Source organism: Bombus pyrosoma, linkage group LG15 (assembly GCF_014825855.1).
Source record: "Bombus pyrosoma isolate SC7728 linkage group LG15, ASM1482585v1, whole genome shotgun sequence".
NCBI classification, from domain to species: Eukaryota; Metazoa; Arthropoda; class Insecta; order Hymenoptera; family Apidae; genus Bombus; species Bombus pyrosoma.
The window spans coordinates 4,829,191-4,840,086 of NC_057784.1; the positions used below are offsets into that span (position 1 = coordinate 4,829,191).

The 10,896-nt window shown below is 32.0% G+C and overlaps 2 protein-coding genes across 7 annotated transcripts in view; one reads left to right on the forward strand and one right to left on the reverse strand.

Annotated features, from left to right (window-relative positions):
• Positions 1–7,064, forward strand: part of LOC122576017 (protein draper) — a 28,028-nt gene extending 20,964 nt beyond the window's left edge. For 3 of the 5 annotated variants that reach the window (XM_043745712.1, XM_043745711.1, XM_043745710.1), the window contains 17 exons: positions 146–395; positions 1,069–1,195; positions 1,277–1,445; positions 1,793–2,039; positions 2,125–2,245; positions 2,327–2,464; positions 2,585–2,764; positions 2,870–3,197; positions 3,695–3,802; positions 4,063–4,227; positions 4,530–4,736; positions 5,139–5,294; positions 5,503–5,679; positions 5,768–5,878; positions 5,945–6,154; positions 6,232–6,414; positions 6,492–7,064. In XM_043745712.1, coding sequence (XP_043601647.1) covers positions 301–395; positions 1,069–1,195; positions 1,277–1,445; positions 1,793–2,039; positions 2,125–2,245; positions 2,327–2,464; positions 2,585–2,764; positions 2,870–3,197; positions 3,695–3,802; positions 4,063–4,227; positions 4,530–4,736; positions 5,139–5,294; positions 5,503–5,679; positions 5,768–5,878; positions 5,945–6,154; positions 6,232–6,414; positions 6,492–6,775 — 3,006 coding nt within the window. In that variant the 5' untranslated portion in view covers positions 146–300 and the 3' untranslated portion in view covers positions 6,776–7,064. The remainder of the gene's footprint in view (positions 1–145; positions 396–1,068; positions 1,196–1,276; positions 1,446–1,792; positions 2,040–2,124; positions 2,246–2,326; positions 2,465–2,584; positions 2,765–2,869; positions 3,198–3,694; positions 3,803–4,062; positions 4,228–4,529; positions 4,737–5,138; positions 5,295–5,502; positions 5,680–5,767; positions 5,879–5,944; positions 6,155–6,231; positions 6,415–6,491) is intronic. The other 2 variants (XM_043745713.1, XM_043745714.1) reach the window with 2 other exon arrangements.
• A 1,105-nt stretch (positions 7,065–8,169) lies between these two features.
• Positions 8,170–10,785, reverse strand: LOC122576020. 2 transcript variants are annotated; one of them, XM_043745717.1, is made up of 6 exons: positions 10,526–10,785; positions 9,913–10,051; positions 9,428–9,845; positions 8,826–9,343; positions 8,548–8,739; positions 8,170–8,454 (listed from the first exon to the last, which is right to left on the reverse strand). In XM_043745717.1, exons 1-6 carry the CDS (start codon positions 10,643–10,645, stop codon positions 8,312–8,314), a joined length of 1,530 nt encoding a protein of 509 aa, XP_043601652.1. In that variant the 5' UTR covers positions 10,646–10,785; the 3' UTR covers positions 8,170–8,311. The 2 variants fall into 2 exon arrangements, with proteins under 2 accessions (XP_043601652.1, XP_043601653.1); XM_043745718.1 differs by lacking the exon at positions 10,526–10,785 and adding an exon at positions 10,180–10,314.
• Positions 10,786–10,896: the final 111 nt, after the last annotated feature.

A 10,896-nucleotide genomic window follows, 5' to 3' on the forward strand; every position in this document is an offset into this window, starting at 1 on the left:
TACTTCGGCCAGAAATTTGATCACGTTCACTATTTTTGTTTCCCTCTGTTTCATATGATTTGACGAAGTAGTACTTAATAGAATTTTTTATTAATAATATGTTTGTCAAAAATGTGTTTTATCAAAAGTACGTTTGTATTTGCAGACTCAAAAGCATGTTGACTGTCTGGAATGCATGAGAATCGTCTGAAGGAAGGAAGGAATATAATACTCATAAACATTGAGGGATATTGAAGCAATGTGATATACGCGCGAATCTGTAGACATAACTGCTTATTATATCAAAAATCATAAGTCAGGATGGCTTTATCCATCTATTTGTTAGCTGCTATTACAGCTATTCTGGGAACGGTGTACGGTTTGGAAGGGCCAAACATATGTACCAGGCAAGAAACGTAAGTGGATTAGATTTATTAAAGATTTATGAAAGTGCAATGGTTAACAATATTACATAAAATGATAAACGATTATCTACCTAACTTATTTTCACAAATCGTTATCAGAATATGGTGCTCTTTATTCGAGAAGGTATTTAGCAAGACAATGGATTTGTAATAAAAATTCAAGAAAGCTCACATATATTTAAAAAATTTTCGAATTCTAAAGAAGATGATATCTATAAAAGAATAATCACTACATACTTTGTTTTCCTTCATAATTTATTAAAACAATAATTATTATTATCGTTCATGATCTTTTAGTAAAAGTCCGTAAAAGTAAATTCCTACACATCTTTTTAAGTTTTCCAATTTCTAAAATAAACATAAACATGATTAATATTTTTTATCATTAGTTTATTAATTTATTGAGAAGTTTTCCTCCTAAATTAATTGAGAAGTCCAAATTAAAATTTAATTTAATTCATTGAGAAGTCTATTAAATAAAGTTTTTCAAAAACAAAATTATAATTATAATAGTTTTATAAATAAATAGTTTAAACATAATAATATAATAATATAAATAGTTTAAATATAATAATAATAGTTTTATTTTAATTGTCAACCTTCCGATGCTACCTATTCTGTTTTCATGACTCAGTGCTTGTTTTTAACACTTGGTTGATGTTAGGTATACGATAACAGTGAGGATATCGGAGCAGAAACCTTATACTGTACGAGAGAACACTTGGTGCTTAAGTTTTCCCCCAAGATGCTCCAAATATAGGGTGGTATTCAAAACGATATACAAGGAACAGGTGAATAGAGTAGTATTAAATATGTAAAAGGTACTAATTAATTAAGAGAAAAGTTTTCACGTTTTAACGTTATTCGATTAGGAAATAACAAAACAGAGACCAGTAGAAGAATGTTGCAAAGGCTATACAAAGACCAATGATGACAATCGTTGCATTCCAATCTGTTCCAAGGACTGTGTTCATGGCACTTGCATTGCACCAGACGTCTGCAAGTGTGAGTCAGGATATGGGGGTCCGTTATGCGATTATAGTAAGCATTAGATTTTGTTATTTATCTAACGTATTCCTTAAAATCATCGAAATCCTCAAACCAGACATCTTCAGAAAATACTTTCACCTTATCTTTTATTCTTGGCGGAGTATTCAGTTTTCACTTCCTAGAAATTAGTTATAGAACTGTTTGTGAAAAAATAAAAATTCTCATTCCATTAATTAATTAATTATTTATTCATTAATCTATTTTTGTTTCCTTTAAATACTGAGTACGATTCAAGATATTTTCTTAAAATCAATCAGTCAAATCAAAATCAAAACGATTTAAGTAATTATTTCTTTTACTTACTCATAGTAAATATAAGTATATTTGTAACTTAACAGAGTGTCCGTCTGGAAAATGGGGCAAGTCTTGCGAAACGGATTGCATGTGCCAGAACGGAGCTACTTGTGACCCATTCGACGGCAAATGCTTGTGTAACAGAGGCTGGACCGGTAAATACTGTAGCCAAGAATGTCCTCCTGATCGATATGGTCAAGATTGTGGTGAAGAGTGCCGTTGCAGAAACGGTGGGAGCTGTCACCACATTTCTGGCGAGTGTCATTGTGCTCCTGGTTACACAGGACCCCTGTTAGTTGATCTATCTATTTTATTATTGAAATTGTATAAAATACTAGAACACAATTTTTAAATCGCTTTAATAATTCTTTTTTAGCTGCGACGATTTGTGTCCGCCGGGAAAACACGGCGATGAATGTAAATCAGAATGCAAGTGTCAGAATGGTGGTTCTTGCAATCCTACAACCGGTGAATGTTATTGTACACCTGGATGGACTGTAAATAATAATTGATATTTTACGAGATTTTATTGTAATCGTGTCCATGCATGATCTAAAATAGATTTCATTTTAAAATAGGGTTCAGTCTGTGCGAATCGGTGTCCGGAAGGTTTCTGGGGTAAAAACTGTTCTCAAGAGTGTGATTGTTACAATGGTGCTGGATGCCATCATATCACTGGGGAATGTGAATGTAAACCCGGTTATTATGACGAAAAGGTGACCATTCTTTCAGAAATACTTAATTATTCTTATTAATTATTGATATTTTAATATATATGTTACTTAATGTATTAGATACAAATAACAAATAATTTTGAAGATAAAAATCTTTTGCAGTGTTTAAAAATTTGCACCGAAGGAACGTTCGGTTTAAATTGTACAAGCAACTGTAGCTGCGAAAATGGTGCAATTTGTTCACCGATTAATGGATCTTGTACTTGCAGTCCCGGTTGGATGGGTGAGAAATGCAATAAGCGTGTTTGTCAGGATGAATTCTGGGGACCCAACTGTACAAAAGTATGTAATAATAATAATAGATAGTAATAGATAATACGATATTCACTTTTCTACAATGTCTTTTTAATATTACAAAATAAATACTATATTTATAAACGTTGCTAGGTTTGCGAGTGTGAGAATGACAATACAGAAATGTGTCATCCGTGGACTGGAAAGTGTATTTGTAAACCAGGATGGGATGGCGATACTTGTGCCAGACCTTGTCCGTTTTATATGTACGGGAAAGGCTGTCAAAATCGTTGTAATTGCAAGAACAACGCGCAGTGTTCACCCATAAATGGAACTTGCATTTGTGCGCCAGGATACAGAGGTGAGGACTGTAGTGAAGTATGTCCTGACAACACTTATGGCGAAAATTGTGCACAAAAATGTGTCTGCAAAAATGATGCCACTTGTTTACCTGAGAATGGCCGATGCAACTGTACAGCAGGTAATAAGTTACACTATTACGAGCACAAAACTTAATCAATTAATACGAATTAATATACAAAAATTGAATAATTCTTAATTAAAAGTAAAAAATGTAATTTATCATTTAATCATGCGTGAGTAATTAAAAAACAATCAAAGGAAGTATCTTTAAAATGATAAGCATTTTGTAATTGTATGATTTAGTATTTTTGTATCTTCATTTTATGTTGTTTGCTTCAAGTTAATTCATTCTTTAATTGTACGATCGTGTGAATTGCATGAGCAATTACTAACTGTAGTTTTTAATAGTATGCCATTTTCGCAAATTTGTGGATTTTTATTTTAAATATATAGTTGTAGGGTTATTATTTGAAATTAATTTATATATAATAGTAAGGTAAGTAGTTCGTATTTAGTGAGAATTATTCAGTTTAGATGTTTTCTTTAGAATGTTTTTTTGTTTCTCATGTTACATTCAATTTTGTTCCTGCATGTATTATTATTACATTTTGCTAGGATGGGTTGGTGTTTCGTGTGATCGTCCCTGCGACGACAAGTCTTTTGGCAAGGACTGCGAGGGCAAATGCAAATGCTTTAACAATGCCGCCTGCAATCCACAAAATGGTAAGGGGGCTGGTTGCAACGATTCCTTTTAGTTCTAGACAAAGTTAATGCTTCAAATCATTAACAAAAAAGGCATTAATTTGTATAGATCCATGATTAGATGGTTTCTTTTATTTCTCGATGATTGTATTTCCATATTTTTTTATTTTTATGTAATTTAGTTTCATACATTTTGAGACTCGCGTTTCTTAATTCCTTGTTTCCATTTTCATTTCGTTGCACTTGCACCAAAACACATTACCTTTTTTAAACACCTGCAGGCACATGCACGTGTGCAGCTGGCTTCACCGGCGAATTTTGCCAAGATCATTGTGAAAAAGGATTTTTTGGGCTGGGATGTACTCAGGTCTGCGATTGTCACAAGGAAAATAGTCTAGACTGTGATCCTGCCACGGGTCGTTGCATCTGTAAGCCAGAATGGCGAGGTTCGTTTCTTCTTTTAATTCGTCGATCAATCGCCATACATCTGAAAACTACAACAATTATCCTTTCCTTGTAGTACCATTTTAATATTTTCCTTACATCATTATTCATATCTACCATATGATGTATAAAACAGAAATTTTTAACTATTAAATAGGTTTCCTGTCTATTCGTTTAATGTACCACGTATTTTAACGTAGAATTTTTTAAAAGAAATTGAAATTATTGAGAAAGACTGGAAAACTAGTTGTTTAATGGCGATTTGGTCTTCGATAAAATTTTCATTTTTAATGACATAAAACAGGTATCCGTTGTGAAACCAAGTGTCCAGAAGGCCTTTATGGTGATGACTGTCATTCACAATGTGAGTGTATGAACAATAGTTCATGTGATCCAGAAACAGGCACTTGCATTTGTGCCAGAGGTTGGGAAGGGATTGATTGTTCTCAGCCCTGTAAAGAAGGGTGGTATGGGGTGCGTTGCAAGGAAAAGTGTCCAGAAAAAATACAAGGTAAAAATAACAATTTTAGGTGAAGATGAAATAAATCAAGCTTTCGTAGTTCTGCTAGAAAATAACTATCGTTAACATTTGTAGTCAGTAGTTTCTAGTACATTTTTATACTTTAGATTATATAGTATTGTATCATATGTATATAAAAATTTATTAATTCAAGTAGTACTTCAGCATGTTCATGATAAGCACGAAAACAACAAACTAATGCTTTGATCATTGATGTGAAAAATATAATCATTTTTATTTTTATACTCTTACTCAAACACTTCAATAAAAGTGGTAAGTTGCCAATTCATTTAACTTTTACTGTAACACTCTTCACACAAACTAAAATAAGGTACTGATAAATAAAGCTAGAACTGTTTATTCGAAATAATAATCGTATAATTTATCTTTTAGGAAACATGACATGTGATCATGTCTCTGGTGAATATGTTTGCCGACCTGGATACTTAGGATTAACATGTGAGCATCCTTGTCCACCTAATCGTTATGGATTAAATTGTGCTAGTCATTGCCGCTGTAAAAACGGTGGCGAGTGTCATCACGTTACAGGTAAAATTTTACTTACCGCTTTCGCAATTCATTCGAATCTAGAATTTTATTACAAAATGATATTTACAAATTCATAAGTTTTTTAGTCGTAATAGCTCTATTTTGCAAGATATTGCATCATCAGTTATATTAGGTACATAATGTAGGGTTCATACTAGATGTTATATAAAAAGAATTAATGGCTTCTTTTACGTGTATACCATTTTAGGCGTGTGTCAATGTCGACCTGGTTGGCACGGCGAATTCTGCCAAACACCCTGTCCAGACGGGACATATGGCATGAACTGTAGTCAACATTGTACATGTCAGCATGGAGGAAAATGCAGGTCTAATGATGGTCATTGCCGTTGTGCACCTGGTTGGACTGGCACCAAATGTACTGAGAGTACGTGAAAAAAAAATTATACAAATAATATAGAGAGAGGCTAACAAAATATATATAACATAAATGTTTTTCGTATTCGTAAATCTAGTCTGCCCAGAAGGGTATTATGGCGATCACTGTATGGAACCGTGCGACTGTAAGAATGATTTCTATATTTGTCATCCTGTTGAAGGTTGTGTCTGCAGACATGGATACACAGGTATATTATTTCAAATCTGTCAGTATCAATATATTTTAACTAATACTGGAATATATTTCCTTTTAGGTCCAAATTGTGACGAAGAATTATTTTCACGTAACATTCAAGAAAGAGATGAAACCGGCTATGGCACTATAGTAACAGGATTTTTATTTGCTGCAATTGTTGTTATTGCAATGACATTCGCAGGATGGGTATATCATCGGCGCAGAGTAGCAGATTTGAAGAACGAAATTGCACAAGTACAATATATCGCTGAACCTGTTTCTCCTCCAGGTATTTATTTCGAACGAATCTGTTATTTATAGTGGACTATAAAATATTTATAGTCAACAATGATATCTTTTGTATAGAGCAAACTCAGTTTGATAACCCCGTGTATGCCTATCAAGGCTCTTCAAAATTCGATGATGGAACAGCTACTTTATTGAATAACTTCCAATTCAGAAATAATCTTGGAACAAGCAAGAAGATAAATAATGAGAAAGCTAAACTTGGAATGAACAGTTGTACAGATGATGAGGATGACTGCAAAGGTATTATTGGCAATAGCATAGTACACCAAATTGTAATTTCTGTAAAATGATCTTATGTTTTCTTTGACTGCTTTTAGGATCACTTCGATATGATCTAAAGAACAGAGATGCAGATATGGGAAATCCAAACCTTAATGTGTACCATAGCATCGACGAAATGGATGGGAAAAAGATAGAACATGTTTACGATGAAATCAAGCAAAATAACGACGAATCAGAATACGATCAGTTAGATAATCCAAGACCAGTTAGCGGTTACAAACAGTACAGTCGAATGCCAAATGGTTTCTGCTCGAAATCGTCGGACAATGCAGGACCTAGTAGTTTGAAAGATAAGGATCCAGAACTTGGTGAAATGTAAATTTATCTTAGATCTCAGGCTGAATCATGCAGGTTTAAAATTTTAATACTATATGCCTTTGATGTAACTTAAAGAAGCAGATTTTAAGAATCTTATCATTTTGAATGATTAGTCTGTTGATATCTTTAAAATTTTCACATGTTATTAATCTGAGTCTTGAGAAAATCTTCAGAAAACCTTAAAAAATCTCATAAAAGCATAAGTATTTTCATTTAAAAAATACAAATGTATTTTGATTGCTCAGTATATGCATGTACATAGTTTTATAATAATACTGCGAATAGTCAAATGGATATTTTATTTATAAAGTCGTATATTCATAGTGATTGTTTACCCTGAACGTGTTAGGCTGTCTCTTTTCGTAATATGATGTTTACTGAAATTTATATGATAGAATATCTGATGCAATATTATTAATATGAATAACAATTTGAAATAAGTAACTGTGTCGTAAACAATTTTAAAAAAACTTATTTAATAGTAAATTCAGTACTTTTTTACTGTTTATGACCGAAAAGATAATAATACAATCTAGATAGGAGTAGGACGTATCAAAATTGTACAAAAGAAGTTGTGATATTTACAAGAATTGTATAAAATTTATTACTTAAAATATCAAATTTTACCGGAAGAAATAAAATATTAGTTGATTACTTTTGCATACGAGAATGCCTTGTAGTGTCTTGGAAGAAGAATGCATTACAAAATTTAATAATATAGTTTATTTTCTTTTATCTTTATATACAAAAAATGTTGAAACCTAGAGATGCAATAATGGAGTTAAAAATACCCAGTATGACTAAGATATCTATCTTGCCTTGTAAAATTAGATCACTTATAATGTAAATTGGCAAACAAGGTACAAAATCGTTGTGTAAGTCTGTTTAAGCAATGAGAAGCCGATTTCACGATCTCAAAACATGCATATGATATACATTCAAATGATTATTAATACTAAAAGATTTGTCTTTTTTGTTTCTTTGCATTTTGTAAAGAGACATACCTACGCGGTATTTATATATGTTCACCACACGTGTAATGATAGAATGGTTCTTATTTTAAGGACAATTCATTTCGTATATGTGCAAGAATATAGTTGTAAGTAATTTAGAAATAAACATAGCATACTTGTTTTATGATTAGTATAGAGTATCATCATACATTAAGAAATGCATATTTTATTCGTGTATACGTATATGTTTATGTATATACATACATACACATATAAATATACGCTCATACGCTCACAAATAACAACAGAAATCTATTTAAAAAATCATTCATGAGATATCGTCAAGTGGAATCGTATTTATATCTTTTGTATTAGACAATATTCTATGTCTATTTTTTATTTTCTAAGAAATGTCTATTTTTACGATTTTATATATACACTATTTTTATTTTTAGATGAATTCAGAGAAAACAGATTGTTGTGATCAATATAAATACTTTTGTAAATATCGTTAAATTAGGATGTAACGTAAAATCAATAACTCCTAAATATATGTATATTAATTCCATAGAATACTATTTTAATCACGTCTCGCTTCTGCTTTCTCTGTTCATCATGCGAGATCTGTAACGAGTGGCTTTAATTAAGTTCAGAGTAGGCGACGAGATCCAGTAAAGTCCACCAAGAAATTGTAAAAGCGCCGCGAAACTCAAACAAAGATTTGTGTCTGTAATCAGAAGTTTATTTCTATATGTTTTATTGATCACCCCTACATTTGTAACTTCTTTTACCGAAATAAAATTTTGTTACAAAAACTTACCGTGTATAAAATAAAAACCAAGAATGCATAAACCTACGATAGTTGAAAATACTTTATAAATAGAATGAACCATTTCAGATCCAAGAACATCATATAATGCCAAGTCTTGACAACTTGATAAACTGCCAATACTGGTACCACCCAGGAAGGTAAAAATCATCATCCACAAGTAACTATTTGCGTATGTTAAACCTAGAAACATCTTTTTTCAGAACACAAATTCATTAAAACTCACTTTTCAATAATTACAAAGTACCTTACTGGAAGAAATTATTTACCTATTAAACTGATACCACAAAACCACGATGCTATGCCAAAGTATAGTCTTCTATTCTGATTTGTAATTGTCAATACTTTGTAACTAACAAGATTTGGTGGGAGGGTATTGAAACCAGCCATGATGGATAGAAACATCCAGAAATGGGAACTATTTGTATTTTCATAAGACAAAATGGGTAACAGAAGCCAGAAAAAGAGAATAGATACTTTCATCCCAACCCAACCAATTGTTGCAGCCCAAAATCGGAAGTTCTTCAGAATTTGAAATTGATGCTGCCATTTTTTATCCAAATGAGCCACTGGATTTACAAATAAGTCCACATCTTCATCCAAATCTTCATAAGCATAAATATTGTTTCCTTCATTTAGTAATCCTCCTCCATGTGCCTTTTCATCAGGTTGACCATATTCAAAATTTTCTATGTCATCTTGACCATCTGGATGTTGTGAATTCTCATGAGCATTAAAGGAGATTTTTATAGGAAGTTCAGTGTCTTCTTCAGTTGATAAGAGTAGACTGTAACGAAATAATTTCTTGTATATTAAATATTGAACGCTTTATTTCTTATTAATTATTGTTTAAGATATTCTGAACAAGAACCTATAAGGAGAAATTTGCTGTGGAGGAGGAAACCGAAAAGTCAATATTCCAAATGCAGTAGGCAATAAAACCATGGTTATCAGTTGTAAACCAGTTTTCAATTTAGCTTCATGCAACAACAGATTTGTGATACTCGGGATAAACAGAAGACCAAAAGAAACTCCAACATTTCTTAACATCAGAGCTATAAGGAGCTTCTTTCTGAAATACTTCCTCAAAACATAGTCACTCAATAGCATAATAAAACTGGCGCCTATACCCATTACTGCACCAGCACTGGTGCTGGCCAAATAAGCGCCAACCCCGCCAGTTGCAAGATATCCGGATGCTATAATTCCAATCATCAGGAGAAGTACTCCTATTATGCCTACTAAACGGGGTATCGGCGCCATACTCACGATCATTTTTGTCCAAGGATCTAAAAAAAGTTGAATGGATTAGTAATAATTGTATGAAAATTACAAGTCACTAAACTGTTTATATACCCGCTAGATTCCAAAAGGCAATAAATAGTATAGGCGTCAAAATAATTTTTTCATTCCATAAATCAAAATCAGTAGATTTAGTTTCACGAATATATGCCAGAACTATTCCATACATCGCTAGTATACTTGGAACAGTCATCTATAAAGATAATGCAATTTTGATCGCAGAGTAAAGAACAAAAAGATCGAAGAGAAAAATGTATGAATTAATTTATTATACAGGGTGTTTAGAAAAAAGATTGATAACACAAAAGATTTTTTACTTACCTAATTTTTTAAAATGATAATATTTACAAATATTCATAATAGAATGATAGAGATTCATTTTAATCTTTTGAAAAATATCGACCGATACTACCGCTCTTAAGATGATCATGTTATAATATGTACCTGTAAATAGATTATTTAAACTTGATCGTTTTACAAATCTTGTGTATTTTTATGAACATTTTAAAGATTATTTTACGTAAAATAATATATTTAATATTGTGGGCACAAATTACCGAATGTGGATGTTCTAAATACCCTGTATAAGTAACACATAGTATCGAGAACTATTCAACAAAAAAAAAAAAAAACTGAGGAAATATATTGTTATAACCAGATTACTAACCTGGACTAAAAATACTCCACACAGAACAATCCATGCGTAACCACCGTCTGGAACTGTGGGACCCAGCTCTGGAAATGACGTGAAGACTTCATCGAGACGAAGACGTTTAGCTGATGACATTATTTATCATACAAAAAACAAACAATTCAGTCAAACGGATACAGTTGAAATGCAAGAGTAATTTCGACGCATACTCTGAACATTCAGGCGTTTCTGAAATATTATCTAATCTTGCTTAAGAAGTCAATGGTCTGATAGCCAACGATAAGGAATAGCAAACCTAAGAATATTATGTGTACGTATGCATTTTTCATTGAAAGCATTCAATTGATCAATCCACAAGTAAGGGGAAATTTAATAAGGTCAGTGAA

What these genes read in the sequence shown, in the direction of transcription:
- LOC122576020 (XM_043745717.1), bottom strand. Translation starts at nt 10,645, where the DNA reads ATGTCATCAGCTAAACGTCTTCGTCTCGATGAAGTCTTCACGTCATTT. An exon ending in GTGGAGTATTTTTAGTCCAG is followed by an intron (nt 10,052 to 10,525) that starts GTTAGTAATCTG and finishes TTATCTTTATAG; the next exon opens with ATGACTGTTCCAAGTATACT. An exon ending in TGCCTTTTGGAATCTAGCGG is followed by an intron (nt 9,846 to 9,912) that starts GTATATAAACAG and finishes AACTTTTTTTAG; the next exon opens with ATCCTTGGACAAAAATGATC.